The sequence below is a fragment of the Lepidochelys olivacea genome (assembly GCF_965140295.1).
Source record: "Lepidochelys olivacea isolate rLepOli2 genome assembly, chromosome: 1".
Lineage (NCBI taxonomy): Eukaryota > Metazoa > Chordata > Testudines > Cheloniidae > Lepidochelys > Lepidochelys olivacea.
The window spans coordinates 336682849-336702539 of record NC_140411.1 but is presented as its reverse complement, the minus strand read 5'-3'; the positions used below and the strand labels follow the sequence as shown (position 1 = coordinate 336702539).

Here is a 19691-nt window from a genome sequence, read left to right as displayed (position 1 = left end):
TTCATTGACCTCAAATCAATTTGCACCATTTACACCAGCTGACGGTATGGCCCATATATTAGACATTCAGGATCAGATTTTGAAAACTAGTGCTGTTTCTGAAAACTGTCACCTTTGCACCCAAATGATAAACCTTAGTTACACAAGCACACAAAGTCTTTGCATGTATATCCATTGCAAATTGACGACAAACAGATTTCGTTCATGGAAATGTCATCATTTGTATGCAAAGCTGCACATACAGAAACACATTGAACCATATAGAAATTTGCCAAAATCACCTTAGAAAAATAAGTCCAAACTTACAACAGTCCACTAGGAAGGTAACAATTTCTTTTGAGATAGTTTTTTATTAGTTTCAGTACATTTTCACAAAGTTACATGCCAGCTTCAGTATACTGTAATGTACTGGACGTTGTCCAAGATCATTAAGGCTCAGTGTTAAGTAAAAAAGTCATGATGTCATTCCTTGAAATCTATCATATGGTACATAAGGAACTAGCTGAAGCAATCTCAGAAATGGTTAGCAATTATCTTTGAGAACTCCTGGAGGATGGGTGAGGTCCCAGAAGAGTGGGGAAGGACAAGCATAGTACCTATCTTTAAAAAGGGGAACAAAGAGGACCCAGGGAATTAGAGACTGGTCAGCCTAACTTCAGTACCTGGAAAGATACTGGAACAAATTATTACATAATCAATTTTTAAACACCGAAGGATAATAGGATCATAAGGAATAGACAGCATGGATTTCTCAAGAAAAAAATCATGCCAAACCAATCTAATTTCCTTCTTTGATAGAGTCACTGGCCTAGTGGATGGGGGGAAAGCAGTAGATGTGATATATCTTGATTTTAGTAAGACTTCTGACACTGTCCCACATGACATTCTCATAAGTAAACTAGGGAAATGTGGTCTAAATTAAATTATTATAAGATGAATGTGACCAAAAGCACCCCTGTATTCATACCATACACAGCATTGTAGTAATCTTTATACAAAATATGCCTTGTAAGGTATCATTTGAACATGAATAACTTGCTGGTCAATTGTATCGTGGTGAAATGTATGTAGCAGCATTATATGTAAATATGTGAATTCCCCCGTATGATTTTATTAGCACAGGTTCAAAACCAGACAGTCCTGCCTCAGCAAAAGTTGTTAAACAGGCCTATCCTAAACAAAGGAATGTGTGTTTACGTCAATTTACATATACATAATAAACAGGGTCCTCAAAACAGCAGTGGGAGGAGATGATAGGAAACAGAACCATTTGCATGTTAACAAACACAGGTGGGGGAAGAAAGAGTATGGAGCCTCCTTCACCACCGGACACCATGTTGCCTTCTTCACTGTTTGGATAGACTTTGCTTTGAAGGGCAATCTTCAGAAGAATCCACTTCAAAGGTTCACTGGACTACAAAAGAAAACTCTAATTTATCTCTTTTCACCTAAGAAGACGATGGCACCAGCACCTCAGGGAGAGCTTCTGACCAAGAAAAGGGTCAGTCTCCATTTTAAACAAAGCCTTGCATCAAAATACGCTCAATTTAAGTTTTAGACTTCTAGATGTGTGTTTTCACTTTTATTTGCTAAGTAACCATTTCTAATTGTTATGTCTTATCTTTGAATTCATTTAACATCCGATCTTCTTTTGTTAATAAACTTGCTTTATTTTTAATCTAAACCAATCCCGTGCTGAACGGTTTAGTAATTCCAGTTGATTCATGATTACTTTCCTCCCAAAGCCTATACACCTGTTGTAATCTCTGTCATTTCACCTGAGCCTATTGATCTTTCTTTTCTGGTATGAATGGCAACCATCCAGCAGATTCCTTACTGTACAGTTAGATTTTCCAGTTTGGGACACATCCAAAAATATTTCAGAAGAAACTATGGGTGTGATGTGAAAATATTTTCTAAAATGAGAGTCGAGTTTTCCATGGCGAACCTAATAGTTCTGCACATTTGTTGTGAGTAAATTACAGCTCTAAAAGAAGTAACAGCCAATCTGTGAGAGGTACAGGAACTCAAAGCTAAAATAGTGTTGTCTCCCACACATAGTTCCGTCAGAGGCCATTTCCATAGGTGATGTGACCTGCTCAAACTGAGTTCCTTTCACTTTCCCTCCTGTAGTTTTCTCTCTGGATAAAAACATCCTTACCTGTTGTCTTAATACCTAGAAATGAATTGGTATGCAGAATTCCATCTTTATCCATCAAGTCTAATTTAACAATAACCCTTAAACAATAAGTTCATAAAATTCGCCCCAATCCTGCAATGATTCTACAAGGGTGGACCCCCATTTTTGTGCTCATTGAGTGATTGAGGCTGTACTATATAATTTTAGACAGTAAAACCTACTACTTAACCTCCCCTGTGCCTTTTATAAGAAACAGCATCGCTCAGGGCCAGATAGTGGAGCCAGTGTGGTTCCTTGGATTGGGCTTTGGACTGGCAGGTAGGAGGCCTAAGTTCATTTCTGGCTCTGTTGTTAACCTTCTATGTGACTTTGGACAGATCACTTCACCTCTGTGCTTGCATTTCCCCTCCCGCCGTTGTCTGTGTTGTCTGGTTACCTTGTAAATTCTTCAGAGCAGAGCCTCTGTCTCCCTGTGTGTTTGTACAGCACCTAGTACAATGGGGCCACTCAAACAATAATTAGCAGAGGGGGAGGAGAGTTCAAGGAGTCCCCTCCCTCCACTTTAGACATTGGCACAGCTGCCTGGAAAGCCTTCCTTGCACCCCCAGGTCAGTGATCAGACACCCCAGTAGGGGAGGGGAGGGTGTGCTGGAAGGAGTGTGACAAAGTGGAATTTTTTGTAATATTTTTAATGGATCTGCAGCTTCCCTTTTACTTTGCATGGCTACCTAGTGGTGGTGGTTGGGGTGGGGGGGAGGAATTAAGTTTGCTCTCAGGGCAGGCTAAGAGACATGGGTGTGTGTCACCTTCCTGTCCAGGTAGAATTAATAGAGTCATTACGGGACTGGCTGAAACTGATCCAGATCAACAAGGGATCCAGAGAGACCATGCAAGCTCCAGTGACTCATGGATCAGCACTCTCAGCTGGGAAGCAGAGCGGCGGGAGAACAAAGGGCTGGAAGGTTTGAGGTGGGGGATAAGTGTTGGCTTCTGGAGGAAGCTGGAAGTTCTCTCACCTGGGAACTGACTAAGGAGGTGAGACTCAGAGAGAGAGAAACACAGAGCCTGAAAGTGGAGTTCACTGCGGCTTGGCTGGGGCTCTGGGCTGACCAGAATGTTCTATGTGTTAGCCTTCATTTCTTTGTGCTAACCTAAGGGCTTCCTATGCTGTGTTCCAGTTGACTAATAAACCCAATTGTTTTGAAAACATTGCTGAAGTGTCACTGTAAATGCTTGGTGAGGTGCATTAATCCCTGAAGAATGGACAAGTCCCTACCAGGGGTCTGTCTCTGCTGGACTCACTGAACAAAGCTCATGGTGTGAAGCAGGAAGTGCTGAAGCCCCACAGGTGCAGTCCCAGGAGGCCGTGGCCTAACTTGAAGAAAGAGTGAGACCCCTTAGGGTCTGACATATCGAGGGGGTTCCTCCAAGCGACTGTTCCGAAGCTGGGAGAGTAGCACCAATCCTGTGGGTCGATGGCAGGGAGTATAGTGAATTCTTTGCCCCATAATATTGAATACAAGTGCTCTTTAATAGTAGTAGTATGATAATGTTTTGCAGTCCCAGCCAACATTGAGGCCCATTGTGCTAACCCCTGTGAAAATACATAATGAGAAACAAACACTGCTCCAAGACAGAATTATCCCCAGGGGAGACTGAGGCAGAGAGAGAGAGAGATTTGCCCAAAGTCACACAGGAAACCATGAACTGGCCCAGGACTCGCGAGGCCTAACCCAGTGTCTAAACCACATGACCATCCTTCCTGTTATTTATACTTGTGTATATTTTTATTCTCTCTCTCTCTTTCTCTCTCTCTCTCTCCCACCCTTCCTGTGTTGCTTATCTTCTTAGGGCCTGATGGATGTAGAGCCAACTGAAATCATGGGAGTCTTCCCATGGACTTCAGTGTGCTTTGACACAGACCCTAAAGATAAAAAGCTCTTGGAGGAAGGGACTGTGTCTTCCTGTGTGTGGCCAGTACCTAACATAGCTGGACACTGCCGGAATAAAAATATTAGACAGTAATACTTAAAGAGTCACAAAGGAATTGTGTATTTGGAGGCGTAAATTCATTGACATTAGAATGTTGGCAATTTCTCAATAGAATTTCATTGGTCTGCTGGAAACTTTTCCATAGTGCTGCTCTCTGTTGCTTAGGATTTTATTTGTTTTTGGTGGATCTATCACATAGCTAGAGCTTCAGGGTCTTTCGCGGTTCCAGCTCTTTTCATTTTGTTTGCTGGTATTTCCTTTTGTTTCTGCTAGGAATTCACTTTGGATGGTCCTTTTGCATCTTGCTGCAGGCACTAATTAATAGCCGCCTCCTTTGAATTCCATTCATTGTCTGATTTGATTTATACAGTTGTTCAGGATAATTACTGTCTTTAAAGTTTTATGTATTACATTTTCTGATGTCTTCAGTGTTTACTGGTTTTAAAAAAATTACTTTTTCTGTTCTTACATTCAGTGTTACTTACAACCCAAATGAGAGATTAAGAATCAGTTAGGTTCAGGTGTTCTTTTGCTGTACTGCCATCTGTTTTCCTGTCTAGTGCATTCCAAGGCACACAGTTGTGAATTTTGATTCAGCTACATTAATGTCATCTACATATTTCCTAAAGTGACTGAAGAAAATGTATCATTTAATTTTATTTTCAATCCATACACTCCGAGATTAATAGTGTTGTGATAGATTTTACTTGCAAAAAGGTTAATGCTCAAATAACTTTTACCTATAACCACATGGTTTAGGAAACATATATTTTGTTCTGGTAAAATTGCAGATCAGAAAGACTCCTCTTTCTTTTTAATGAGAAAGAGACATAATAATTTTGTAGATAGAAAGCAAGGGCTTGAAATGCATCTACATTTACATTTTCATGTTGACATGAATGAGGAAGATTAGTTGCAGTTTCTAATATGAACCAGGTGCCAAAAGTTCTTAATTGTGTAAATTATTATTAAAATTTTTGAGCCTGAGCCATCTCCCTTTTAAAGTCAGTGGGAGTCTTTCTATTCACTTTAATAAGAGCTGAATGAGACCTTCAGTTTGTTGAGAGATAATTTGCACAGCAGTAGAGCTATTCACATAAAATCTGCAGGATTCAGCCTTAATCTCTCATACAGATTTTATATTCTGGCTTTTGAAGAGAACGCCTTCTTGATTTGACAAGGGCATTATATTTCCTAGTACAACTGTATTAATTTCAGTGTTTCCTCAAATATTTGAATAGTGACTAGAGATGGGTAGAAATTGGAATTTCCATTCCACAGAAAATTCTAATGTTTCAAAATTTGGTTTTGTTCTAAATCATAACAAAAATTTGAAATTTCCCATGGAAGAAACATTTTAAAAAAAATCAATTTACCATTGAAACATTTAATTTAGATAATGTTGAAACATTTATTATGGATAGGGTAAAAGCATCACTTTGATAATATCAAAACTGTATAATTATAATGCATATTAAAATTTATATTTTAAAAGTCAAAATGAAATTAATCGAAACAAGAGTCAAAATGAAGCATTTCAACATTATCCAAACAAAAAGTGAAGGTTGAAAGAGTTAGCTTTGACTTTGTTTTGTTGAAAATTTTGTTGAAATTCACACATTCCAGCAAAACTTCTTGATTTCAATGTGACTACATTTTAATGGCAGAAAATCATTCCATCGGTTTTTTTTTACCATCTCTAATATTTACAGTATCTCTTTAATGTACTGTACCAAGTCAAAGCAAGTCAAATTGAGACTGGAAATAAGGCATATATTTTTAATACTGAAGGTAATTAACCATTCGAGCAACTTACCAAAGGTTGTGGAGGATTCTCCATCACTGGCAATTTTTAAATTCAGATTGGATGGTTTTTTTCTAAAGGATATGCTCTATTTGGGGGAAGTTCTCTGGCCTAGTATGGAACGCAGGAAGTCATCCTGGATGATCACACTGGTCCTTTCTGGCCTTAGAATATATTAATTTAACTTTTTAGATTCTTAATGAATAAGCTTCCCTGGTCACTAGTTAATTTATGTGTGCTGTCTTTTTTTAAGTCTTACTATAACAGACTGACAACTCCAGGTAAATTATCTGCTTTCCAGCTGGCAGTGTATCTACAGCTGCCTCTCACTCCCAAATACACATGAGTAGCAGAGTTTACAGGCACTTCTTTATACTATAGAAGAAGGCATTTGAGGCGGAAGCATTGGTATCTGTTACAACTTGTGAGATTACAAAACAGTAAGTGCTAATTAAATCTTTATTTATATAGAGAAAAAATATGCGGTTTTAAGTGCCTTCTTCTGTAATGAAACAAAGTTTATTGTAAACACTACTAAGCCAGTGTGCTCAGGAGCTATAGACAGTGATACTTAGAGATAAGATTTCAGATACCTTTGGGCTGTTCATGTGGCGTGACTAGTCTGGCCATAATTCTATATTGAAAAACTAGAGTATTCTTCCTGCCCGTCCTCCTCTCAACACATACACTTAAATTCATCCTGCGCCATCCTCTCTTGCCATTGTCTCATCTCGTTGCAGTATCTGTTCTTCTGCACCCCACTCTACTGATTTCTCTTGGTGAAAGCCCCTTTATTTTGCCCCCCCAAACAGAGGCGAGGTATGGGGAGGTTGTCACGCAGGCTCACGTGCCACTTCCCACCCCCCATTTGTGTGAACACAGAGCAGGGTTTGCTCAGCCTTCTCAGGAGGGGGGCTCTGTCCTTCCCACACTGCGCCTCCCCCCACACACATTTCAGCTCGCGGGGAGTGGGACGGAGCAGCCTTTCCCCTGCACTCTGGGTTGCTGCCTCAGCAGCTGGATGTCACCTCCTGGATTCTAGTGCCCACCTGTACCCTCTACAGCAGTGAGTGCCCATGGAGGGCATGGCAAGGGGGTGGGTGGGGTGGGGCTGGGGGAGAGGGGTACGGCATGGGGGGTGGGAAGAGACAGTGGCATTGGGCAAGGGGAAGAGAAGGGGTTGGAGGATGGGGCAGGGACAGTGGGGAGAGAAAGGGGATGGGATGGGGCAGGGGACAGTGGGGAGACAAAGGGGGATGGGATGGGGTGGAGACAGTGGGGAAAGGAAGGTGAAGGGTAGGGGGAAGAGAAGGGGATAAAGGAATGGGCAGGGGGAAGCAAGAACCCAGCATATGGCATCCCCTCAGCAGCAGCAGCAGTAGCCCCAGCTGGGAGGCGGTTTCAGCAGCACCAAAGCAGTGACATCACAAAAGCTGCCGGTGCCAGAGTGGCCGCCAACAGCAGCTGGGACTCCCCCATTAAGCCAGCCCAACCCCTAAGTACCGGCTGCCCCGGTACCACTCCAGGCTGGGGAAGAGAGCCAGTGAGACGGGGAACCGGCTTCACTGTGCATGTATGTGTGCGTACATGTGCACATTCACACGCTTTGTCCCCCCACCCCCAAAAATAGCAGTCAAACTACACCTATGGTGGAACTGTGCTGGTTTACAGCAGCTGAGGATCTGGCTGAGGATCTCTCCATTTCAAGTTATTTCTTGTTATTCTCCTACCTGCATAGTCTCCTCCTCTCCTAGGCTTCACCACCCCACCTCCACCCCCGTACTTTGAATTTCCCTTTCTTAATTTTCTCTCTCTTTTCCCGTCCCTTCTCTTTCACCCTCTTTCCAATCTACTGCTCACCTCGCCTCTGAAGGTTTCATTATATTAATTTAGTGGGATCTGCTACCCATTGAGGTTGCATCTGAGCACCTGACAGTGATTAAGTGCAGTGAGATATTAAATCAAACCATCCACGAAAGACAAACAAAATAAAATAGCTCCCCTTCCATGTGTCACTGAAGCGTCAAGCAGATGTTTGGCCAAGATGTGCTATAGACAGGACTCTATAGGCCTGTAAAGATGCTATGATGGACTGGGGATCATATACCAAAAGCTCCATACCTTCGGCCCTCACTCAGGAGGATCTAGGGACTGTCAGCAAATGTGCCTCAGAAGTTGTAGGGATTGAATAGGAAGAGAGGTATGTTCTAACGTAACACATTCCTAGATTAGGCCCAGGTCAGAACCAATACAGTGAATTGAAATGGGACGTTTATGTGGTTCACAGGGCACTATTGTGCTGATGTCAGTGCGCTCCCATCAGCAGATAGATAAGCATGTTCTGTTGTAGCTGAAATTTCTAAGCAAATTGCGAGGGCTGAGGTAGTTAGAAGTGGTGTGGCGAAGTCTGCATCCAGGAGGAAAGGTCGTGCTTACACAGCTAAGCGCAGATATCGAAAGCAGTAGTAGCTACTGTGTTACCTGAGAATCCAAGAGCTGGGAGGTGTCCAAAATTAGAAAAGCAAAGAACCTGCATCATTCAGATATGAGAGAAAAGAGATGTAGAGCTGAGTGTTCACTAGATACCGATGTTTTCAAAAACAACCATTCCCCTGTGTCTCTCCTGTGCCTTGCCCTTTTTGTGTCTCACTGTCTCTTCCACCCAGGCGTGCCTGGAAGGGTAGGAGCTGCTGCTGGAGGGCAGAGGATGTTATGGGTGGAACGGCTTTTCCATATGTAATTTCTGTACCCGACATGTTCACCCTGTGGTTACTTTGTAGAGCACTTGATGATAGTCCAGGTGGAGCCGGCAGGTCACAAGATGCTGACCTTCCTCCTTGTGTCAATCGGTGAAATAAAATATTACTGGCAATGAGTAGCACAGGTTCAGCTGCTTGCTGAGTCACTGATCAAAGTACTTAAGCATGTGCTTCACCTTAGGAAATGAATTGGGCTACTACTGTGTTTACCATTAAGTTGGTGTTTCAGAGCTTTGCTTGATCGGACTTAAGGATTGGGAGCCACGTTTCCGGTCTGTAGTTGCAACGGAATGTCTCTAGATTCTTCTCTCAGGCGTTCCCCTGCTTCCCCAACATCACTCCAAATATCAGACAGACATTTAGAAACTCCTTGTGGTCTTTTGAAAACGTGCAGCATCAACTAGTGAGCTAATAAGGGTACTCTGGTGGAAAAGATAGATGTAATTTAGCTGAACAGAATTGCCAGATGCATGAAAAGCTCAGAGCTATTTACTGTTTACGTATGTTTCATTGCTTATGCCAGAATGCTCAGCTGTTGCACCTCCAAACACAACACACATGTACAGAGCATACTTTACTAGTCACGTAAGGCTGCTAATTTTGACACCTGTATAATAAATCTGTTGGCTAGATGCAAACCTGCAGGCTGTGAAGGATTTTAGAAAAATAAGCAGAGAGGTGACAGTTCTTGTAAGAATTTTGATTCAAAAGGTAATAATTACAAAAAAAAAATTAGAAACTGAGCTAAAAATATTTAAAAGGAACAAATACTGGGGAAAAAAGAGAAGTCAACAGTTCGTCAGCTGAGAGTGCATTACCAGAGAAAAGCAACTCCTTGCAAAGTGAACTTTGACATTTAAGACCACGCTCCTGGATGTCTGTAATAGTTATCATTCAGTCACTAAGTGCTTACAGTCGACTCCTTAAAAATTTAAAACTTCATTCCAGACTCAACTCCTTTTTTTCATTTTTTGACAGCTGATGAGTATATTTTGTTAAGCATATTAATATTTCAGAAACAGGTTTTTTTTCCATGGTATCCCATTTGTTTTATACTTGATACTTTAGAAAATCCCCAAACCTTTGAGCATTGATTGTTAGGGCTATAAGGGTAGCTCAGAGGAAATGGTCTAGAATGGAATTTAGCAGAATACTTCACCAAGAACGTAGGTTATAGTAATTTGACCAAATTTTGCCCTCCCACAAACCTCCCTGTGAACTGTGTACACATAACTAATAGCATATGTATATTTGTAGAACAATTGGTAGGTACAGTAATTTGTCTTTGGGACCTCCGCCCCAGATGATCTGCACCATTATTCTGTATGTAAAAAAATTCCTAGAGAACCATTAATTCCAGAATGACTCTCTCTTGACAAGAAGAGACCACATGCTGGGAGAGGTGTGGCTTTGGGCATTTCAGCTGTGGAGTTGTTCAAAGAAACTTTGCAAACAGATTTTTGTATAATGGGGAAAAATGTATTTTTTTTAAAAATGACTAGTTTGACCAAATAAACTGTAAAAAAAAAAAAAAAAAAAGGAAGAAAGAAAAAAGAAAAGGGGGGGGGGGTTCTGAAGGGTTTTGTTTTATTTTGTTTTAGCTTATTTGTTCAAACTAGGCTTTTTTCTGCACAAGGAGTAAAAGAATACAATCACAATTGGGATACTAATAAACCATTTAAATTTCAGCGCCAAAGTTCAAAGTCCCAAGGCTATGAGCAACTAAAAATCAGGTTACAAAGAAAACCACTCTGCAGCCTTAAATACAGCAAGTCTTCCTGCACCTGAAATCTTAAGCATTTCTTGTGAGATATCTGTTTGTGTTAAACATTTCCCATTAATCCATCTTCTACTTTAAATATAGAAAGGGCAGACTAGAAATACACCCTGTAAAAAAACACTGCTCAGAATGGGATCAGCAGATATTTTAGATACTTACGTAAAATTGCCTTATTTAGTCATTAAGCAAAACTTTTTTTAAAAAAATTAGAATGATATGGGAGGTCAACGGAGCCTAATAAACAAGTGGACAACTTTCCTGAAAGCAAGACTGGTGTGCTCGATACCTGGCCCTGAGGGAGCAGACACATACTTTGATGAGCTACGTAAGTTGAACTGATCTTTACTATTTTGTTCTGTAATCTGCTCTGTGTTTTGGATTTACAGAAACTCAGGGCAGTGTTCTGATCTCACTCACACCAGTTTTATACTGTGAGCAACTCCACTGACTTTACTCCTGGTATACAGCTGGTGTAGGTGTGATCAGAATTATGCCCTGTTACTTTTACTTGGCTTTTCCCATTTAGGGAGAAGTTCAGCTGATTCCAGGTGGAATACAGCAGATGGCAGAACTCAGAACTTCAGCAAAATTCACAGGACAAAAAATTCAAAATCAAACAAACATAAGAATTAATTGTATGTTTACAAAGCTCCAAATGATAGGGTGGTAAATATGAAAATGTTTATAGGCTGTTTAATAAAAAGAAACTTTTCCCATTACAGAAGATATTTTCTTACTTTCCACAAGAGATGAGAGAAACCCTCTAGTGTATGGAGTCTTCACTACTACAAGGTATGTGTAGGGTCACATTTGCCCCTGGAATCCAATTCTGAAGGCCTCACTCAGGCAAAAACCTCTTAAAGGCAAAGGGAGTTTGCCAGAATAAGACCTGCAGGAATGACCTCTATTCCCCTAGGCCAATATTTTCCAAAATGTGTGCCTTAAGTTGTGCTTCATAGTCCTTATGTAGGCATCTAAATAAGTGCCCTGATTTTAAAAAAAGAGTCAGTTGAGAAACAGGTGAATTTTTCACAAAAATCTTCAAGATGTTGAATTTCAAAATTAAAAAAAAAAGTTTCTTAGCTTTACAGAGTACCCAACCGCGCTCCTTTTGAAATAAATTCATTCTCCTCTGCTGCCAGACCCTGATTATCTTGTGAGATCAAACAATATCACATGTCAAGGTGATACAGCTGTTGGTCACTTTTCACAATAAAGCACTTTAGAGCAGTGGTTCTCAAAGCCGGTCCGCCGCTTGTTCAGGGAAAGTCTCTGGCGGGCCGGACCGGTTTGTTTACCTGCCGCGTCTGCAGGTTCGGCCCATCGCGGCTCCCACTGGCCGCGGTTCGCTGCTCCAGGCCAACGGGGGCTGTGGGAAGCGGCGCGGGCCAAGGGACGTGCTGGCTGCCCTTCCCGCAGCCCCCATTGGCTTGGAGCAGCGAACCGCGGCCAATGGGAGCCGCGATCGGCCAAACCTGCGGACACGGCAGGTAAACAAACCGGTCCAGCACACCAGGGGCTTTCCCTGAACAAGCGGTGAACCGGCTTTGAGAACCAATGCTTTAGAGTGACACATCAGAATAATAGGTGGGGATGGTAATAAGATAATACCTTCTCACCTCACAGGAGGGGAGTGGGGTTGGAAGATTAATTAATGTTTGTGTAGTACTCAGATATTATAGCGAAGAACGTCATAGAAAATCCAATGAGGAAATTAATAAATCTATTTTCAGAGCATGGTTTGAATAGTGTGCAGTAAATGGGGCCACACATTGAACAATAAGGTTACAACAAGATATTGAATAACTGCTGATTAAGTGAGCACCCTCCATCCTGTGAACGGAATGAGGCAGAAGTCCTGTGGGTAAAATAGTGTGTGATCCTGTAATTAGAGACGGTATCAGAATGTATACACACAAGGGGGTGAGTTAAGTTTGCACTGGCAATCTTACCTCTGGCATCCTAACTTTTGAGTATTTGACTCCACATCTTAATAATGTTTAATGTAGGTTTTGTGTGTCATGTAATCTACCTGTTGCAGATGGAATGGAATTCAATCATTCTAGATATAATTTCTATATCAGTTTGTAGTAGTCTTGATTATTGATTTGCATTACAGTAGCACATAAAGGCCCCAACCAATATTAGGGTGCCTTTGGGCTAGACTCAGAGCATTCACATAGTAAACGAGTCCTCATCCTGAAGAGTTTATAATCTAAATAGACCAACCAAAGGGGGAGGTGTCAAAGCAGGAGAGTGACATAGAGAAATAACTTGACTTGTCCAGGTCACACAGTTGATTAGTGGCAGAGCCAGGAGTAGAGCTTAGGTCCCTGGGTCTCAGTCCAGTGTGCAAAGTATGAAAGACACTATAAATGTCAACTATAAGAACAGTATGAATATAATATCAATAGGATGTGTGCTGTATGCAACAAAGCCTCTTGGAACCTTCATACAATTCAGCCAATAAACTGACAAAAATTGAACCCAGTTATAGGATCTTCCCTTAGAAGATTACATAGCCACTGAAGCTATACAGAAGTGAATGAATGTCCGTTTCATCACACAAAGTGTAAGATTAACACGTTTACCTATGGCTTGGTTTTGGTTAGATAATTCAACTATCTTTGTTAGAAAAGACACATAACATTTTATTTATTTATTTTTGGTTTACAATGCTCCTACACATGCCTCTCTAATACTCTGATTGCCTGAACAAGAATTAAAACACAGAATGTCAAATACAAACTGAATGTAATGGGCTGTCCTTCAATCTCTAAAATACACACCCCAAAGTCCTAATCATAATAAGGAATAAGAGGTCTCTGGATCCCTTCACCCACCAAGATAAAAGACGTTTTCTTCAGTATGGCCAAAAGGTTAACAAACCTGGTCTCCAGCGAACCAAAGTTTTAAACTGTAATTCACAGTTATATTATGTATGAGAGTTTTCAAGCCAAAGATATAATCTATACTGTACATAATTAGCACCACCCTCAGTTATAATAATTCTCAGGTATGGGACTTGATCCAAAGTCCATCAAAATCAGAGGACTTTTAACTGTCTTCAGAGAGCTTTGGATCAGGCCTATACTGAAGATTTTAAAATGTGATTATAAACATGCTTCATTTCTTTCAGCTCTGTATTCAAGGGCTCCGCGGTTTGTGTGTACAGCATGGCTGATATCCGAGCTGTTTTCAATGGCCCTTACGCTCACAAAGAAAGTGTGGATCATAGATGGGTACAATACGAAGGACGTATCCCATACCCCCGGCCTGGTACAGTAAGTGTCTCTTTAATTATATACTTCTATTTTTACTCAATGACCATATATTATGTTTCTGAATGGGTAACTTGTATTTTCCTTTCAGGATGTTTTAAATTATCCTCTTAACCCTCCTTCATGTTGACAGCTCAGACTTCTACCTACCCCTTTTTATATATAACTCTTCCGTTTCTCTGAGATAACATTGTGCCCAGACTGTCTATTTCCTGATGGTCTCTCCCACTCTGGGCTCCTCCTGGCTATATTTCCATGTGTAGGTGGAGATCCTCTCTGAGACACCAACACTTCATAAATAGCAGAGTACTTTTCTCTGATGACTATTAAATGATGATGATACATGTTGTTTAAATCTTGTGTTTCTCTGTTTTGCTATATCTTACAGACTTTGGTTTTGATAAAATTCTGTTCCCTTAGATGTGACCATTGATTTTGACTCTGTCATTAATATAAGTTATTTTAAAGTAACATAAGTAATTAGTTGTCATAAATTTTAAGCTATTCTGGTGAAAAACTGATTGATGGGAGGAAAAAGTAAAGCTTAAATCAGGAAATACTTCTCAGTAGTAATCCGCTAGGCCAGGGGTGGCCAACCTGAGGCTGAGAAAGAGCCAGAATTTACCAATGTACGTTGCCAAAGAGCCACAGTAATATGTCAGCAGCCCCCTATCAGTCTGTCCCCAAGCCCGCTCCCAGTGCCTCCCACCCACCAGCAGCCTCACCGATCAGCACCTCCCTCTCCCTCCCCGCAACTCCCGATCAGCTGTTGTGTGGCATGCAGAAGGCTCTGGATGGGGAGGAGGAGCGAGGGCACAGGGGCTCAGGGAAGGGGGTGGGAAGGGGCAGGGCCTGTGGCAGAGCCAGGGGTTGAGCCGTGAGCGCCCCCCGGCACATTGGAAAATTGGCACCTGTAGCTCCAGCCCTGGAGTCGGGGCCTAGACAAGGAGCCGCGTATTAACTTCCGAAGAGCCGCATGTGGCTCTGGAGCCTCAGGTTGGCCACCCCTGCCCTAGGCCCTGAGGGAAAAAAGGTTGGAAAATTGAAAAAAAAACCAAACACTTCTTTATTTCAAAATTTATAATTTAATTCATATTTCAAATACTGACAAAATGGTTGACCTACTCTGTAGCTGGTCAAAAAAGGATCATTTTTAATGACAAATTTCCCACATTTAAAAATAAAATTAAATATTGAATTGGAAAAATTTGGACCAGCCTAACCATGTGTAGAGAAGAGAGCCAGCTCCACGTTGGGGAGGAGAGGAGAGAGGCGGGAGCCCTGTGTAGCTCGAGACATATAAAGGTAGACTGGACGGAGCACGAGAACAAAAGTTCCCAAGCTTCTTTGTGGAGTAATCCACATCTTAATAGAGATTGTCTTATGGGCCTTTTCCCTTCCTATCCATGATCCTACACAATCACACATTGCTGTGAGAAACTGATTACGTGACAGAGTAAACCATGTACATATTTTATGGCCTGATGTTGCCTCTGTCTCAGGCAATAATTCACTATCTAATTTTTGCTCTTCCTTTCAGTCCATCTCTCACTCCTATGTGTTCTGGTCATCCCCCATTTCTCCTTTATTCCCACCCCACCCCATTTTTTTTCTCAGCTGTCTGCAGGAACCAATAGTTATTAGACATCTGTGATAAATACGAGCTGCTTGTCTGCCCAACCCAGGAAGGACTAATGTCATGCCCAAAGTCTCTTTCAGGCCCATGCCGCAGGGCACAGTTTATCAGTTCGAACACAAAACTCACAAAAACACAAAACACTATTCCTCTGACCAACACAGGCTGCATTACCCCTGAGGCCTTTTCCTTTGCTCTTCTATCTCCTATTCCTGGCCCAGCCACAGAAACCTACTTCCTTTCAATAGCTCCCCTTTCAGTGGAGCTCTCTCAGCCCTTTGTAGGGAACACCCAGCCCCTGGCTCATAAGGGGGCAGCCCACCCTTTTATGTACATGCAAACAGGTAGACATTTTGATCCAGATTTTCAATCGAGACCTTTAATTTGGAATGACGCCGCAGTTTATGGTTGCCCGACCAGAAATACCCAGGGCCTGAGCATGGGAGCTGAGATTCAGAAATCAGGCACTAAGTGTCTCTAACTGCCATCCAGAATTTGAGGTACCCAAAGTAGAAGCCACATTTGGCAATTTGGACCAGAGAATGAACCAACGCTTGCATTCACAGCTCATTACTAAAAAATGCAGGTGCAGTTACTCATAGGCATAAAATAGTGCCCACAAAACCAGAAACTGTCACAGGCCCATGCTGTCTATATCATTGGAATTACTCGTCTGAAACTCCTGCTATGCCCAAGAAAGATGAATATACTAAAACTTCTGTCCTGCCTAGAGGGATCTTTTTTGTGTGTATTAGCCATCACATGCATGAACTGAGATTCACAAGGAAGGAAGTGTGTGTCAGTGATCCTGTCAGCACTGATCTGTTTCACTGGTTTGGATATCCACATCTGAAAGAATTTTAAAGGTTGCAAGATTTAAAGATAAACTGATACTTTCCATAACCCTTCCCGTAAGTCTGCAGCTACTTCCTTTAAGCACCTGATAACAGCTATGAGAGAATGGTTCCATAAAAAGTTAGGGTCAAATACTAAGGGCCTCCTGACTCAATCTTTTGTCAGTAGACGTCAGTAAGAGTTTTCCTGAACAAGGGTTGAGTAGGGGATATGGCTGTTAGAGGAGAAAGTGCTCTCAAAGTGGTTACAATAATTTACTTTAATAATACAGTAGTACATGTTTACATTATATCTATTTATATTTAGTATTTTTAATACTGGAATCTTTTGTCTTTACTAAGATGGAATTATCCCAGATCTGAACATCTCTGAAATTTGGGGATTTAGTATTTAGTACCCCAGTTAGGATAAATTGCTCATGAATTATCCGCCACAGCTGCAGTTCTGTTTGGGCACTGGGTGAAAGTACAATAGCCACTCTGCTCAAGCAACCCCTGAGGGCAGCATGAGAACAAAAACGTACAGTCCTCAACTCTTTTTTTTTAGGTGGTTCTGGGCAGCATGCTTCAGATAAGGCACAGATATCAACCTTCAGACTTTTCAACAGCTTGACGAAGAGAGTGGCTTAGCTGTTTCGGACAAAGTTTGAACATCCCAGGCCCAATTTTACATATGCTGCCAACACTCAGGATACAGGAATGGCCTTTTCACAAGTTTTCATTGGGCATTTTTTCCTCAGTGGCAAAGAAAGTCTTGGCCATTTCAGCTCCATATTAAGTGGTAGGACACAGTCAGCAATGAGGATATTTGTAGCCAAACCCAGCAATGGATGTCCATCAGCACTAGTTTAATTTCGCCAGCTTTCCTGGTATGGATATAATAGGAGGAAGACCAACAAATTACAAAACCTGTTTACCAAGGAATGCAGCTGCTCAGATCAAGATCACATGGTCACCAAAAGATTTGGTGATGCAGTGAGATGGCCAGTGATGGACATAGACTGAACATCCAGCCAGATTGTTCTAAGGACCTAGCTAGAGATTGATCCCAGTGGTGCTTGATCTGCAAGGAGACTACATCTCTTTGGGAGGTGCCTTGATGATAATGATCTGAATCAGGATCCAAATTCAAATTAAGTGGCAGGGCCCGCATCTTGTAATAGGCTAAATCAAAACCCTGGATATGAATAGTCTTAAACTTTGGGGAAGAGGAAACTCCCTTTGTGTTATACTCCCACATAAGGTTCTGGGCAGATTTGCAGCCCCTCTGATCAAGGGAGCACAGAGTTAATACCAAGACTCTCCACCATGTAATACAGAACCCAAAAGAGGGGACGAGATGTAGTTGGAAACATGCTTCCTCCCTGCCTATATGCCAGTCAGTAAAGTTTGCTACGCACGTCGGCGGATAGGAGGTGAGGTATGCTGCATGTCTTAAGTGTGTTGCGTTTTGAGTGTTCTCTGGATGCTGGAGTCACTACCCCTCAAGGTCAAATGTCACCTGTGGTCCCTCTAGCATGGGGTAGCTTAGTACTGCTCAGGGCTATGCAAAATAGATACAATTTAGCCCTTAATAAATTAGTATTTGGAAAATAGAAAGATCTGTATAAGGGCTAAGACACAATTAGGGTGTACAGAGCTCTTCCTGGATTCATTATATTTCTTATGTTATATGCTATGGGTTGCTTAAAAAATGAATACCCTGTGAAATGTATTCCCTTTGATGTTGGGCTTCCAGAGATGTGTTGGCTTCCTGTAAGCATTTATACAGAAGCTGGAGACTGTTAGCCTAATTTAACATTCTACTCAACTAATGTTATCTCCGAATTAAATAAAGCTGCTCTCTATATATGCTGTGACCACGCTGATATCGAAATTTTGACAAAATGCTTCCTGTGGCAATTTGTGTTAGCGATGAACTCCCAGCATGACCATGACATCATGACTCCATAATGCTAAACTGTATAGAAGCAGCAGGATCCCTTGTTTGCTTCAGTTTCTTTCTTGCATTGTTTGCCTGCCCTCTGGTGTTAATTCAGGGACCATTGATACACCACACTCCTAGGCTTGGTCAGTGTGTGATGTATGCCTCTTTTGGCCGGGCCTGTCCCACTGGTGTTAATTGGAAGCTCTAGGAAATAATGGAAATTAAACAAGGGTGAAATAACTGAAATACAGTATGCTGGAATTTGGGAGCTGAAGACAGGGACAAATCAAAAATAACATTAGGCAAATCTGAAATGAAGGTCCATTTGAAAAGCAAGCCTATTTCATTCTGATTTTCTTTCACCTCTTAAAAATTGAGATTGCATAACTGCTGTTGCCACTAGAAAACACTACCTAAGGATTCAGCCAGGAAGCTACCATTAACATTAGAAGAAGATCAGGACTAAATCTCCGAAAACTCTGTTTAAAATGTATTCTGAAGATTTTCACACTTATAATCAGTGCTTGATAAAGTTCTTATGTCAGGTAGAAGGCAGAAGAGCAGGATTTTGATTAAATTAGGGGAAAAGTCTTTTAATCTGTCTACTATTATAGCTATAATCACTGGTATCTAAGCACCTCACAAAATCCTGGGTTTCTGGGTTCTTTGTTTTTCAGAGCATTACATTTTTTTAAAAACTGTAAAATGATTAAAACTAAAATGAGATTCTCAGATGTGATCTCTTCCTTACTCTGGGTCTCTCACTTTTCTGTAGAGCTCCTCACCATAACATCTAACACTGATCATATTTCACATCTCTTGTCCCCTCTGCAGTTTTGATGCAGATAGTGGGGGTGCTGTACATCTCATTCTAACAAGACTGAACCCCAAGGGAAGCATCCTTCAAAGCCAGCACTCTCCGCCAAAAACTCCCACCAGCCCACTCTCTGGTTGGCTTTCCTGCTGTAATAAGCATGTGTATAAAACATTGAGGTTACACAGGTGTCATTTATTATTTGTAGACTAATCTCCCTGTTGCTCCTGATCTTTATAGGTTGGAATGCATTCCTCACTTCTCCAATTCAGCTCTCCTTTGATCTCCACACTGTAACTGGGCTGCCTTATCAAGTGAAACATTTTACTTTATGTTGTTTTCCTGAAGAAACCTCCTCCACCTCCTTACTAATACGCTTTCCCTGATATGAATCACCTTTGAGTTAACAGCAGATTTTCTGAACTCAGCGAATCTTAGTTGCCTTTTGCACTTGCAAAGCTTTACAGAGAGCTCTACAGTGTCACCTGCAAAGTCAAGAGCACTTAGTGGATCCTTCTTATTCCTGTCCACCTAAAAGCAATTATCTCAATTTATTCCTTAATATCAACAATGCCAGTGCGTTAACAGGAAACGTGATACAGCACGTTTGGGGCAGACAGTGGAACCTTGAACAGAGGAGCGGCTGATTCCAAACACCACCTGAACTAACATTTTTCCTCTTGTGGGTCACTCTAGGATCAGGC

General features: G+C 41.5%; 1 protein-coding gene across 4 annotated transcripts in view; it reads left to right on the top strand.

Annotated features, from left to right (window-relative positions):
• The window catches only part of SEMA3D (semaphorin 3D), a 191550-nt gene that overhangs the window by 130639 nt on the left and 41220 nt on the right, over positions 1-19691 (top strand). For all 4 annotated transcript variants that reach the window (XM_084617315.1, XM_084617316.1, XM_084617317.1 and 1 more), the window contains 3 exons: positions 10686-10800; positions 11198-11267; positions 13615-13759. In XM_084617315.1, the coding sequence (XP_084473441.1) occupies positions 10686-10800; positions 11198-11267; positions 13615-13759 (330 nt within the window). The remainder of the gene's footprint in view (positions 1-10685; positions 10801-11197; positions 11268-13614; positions 13760-19691) is intronic.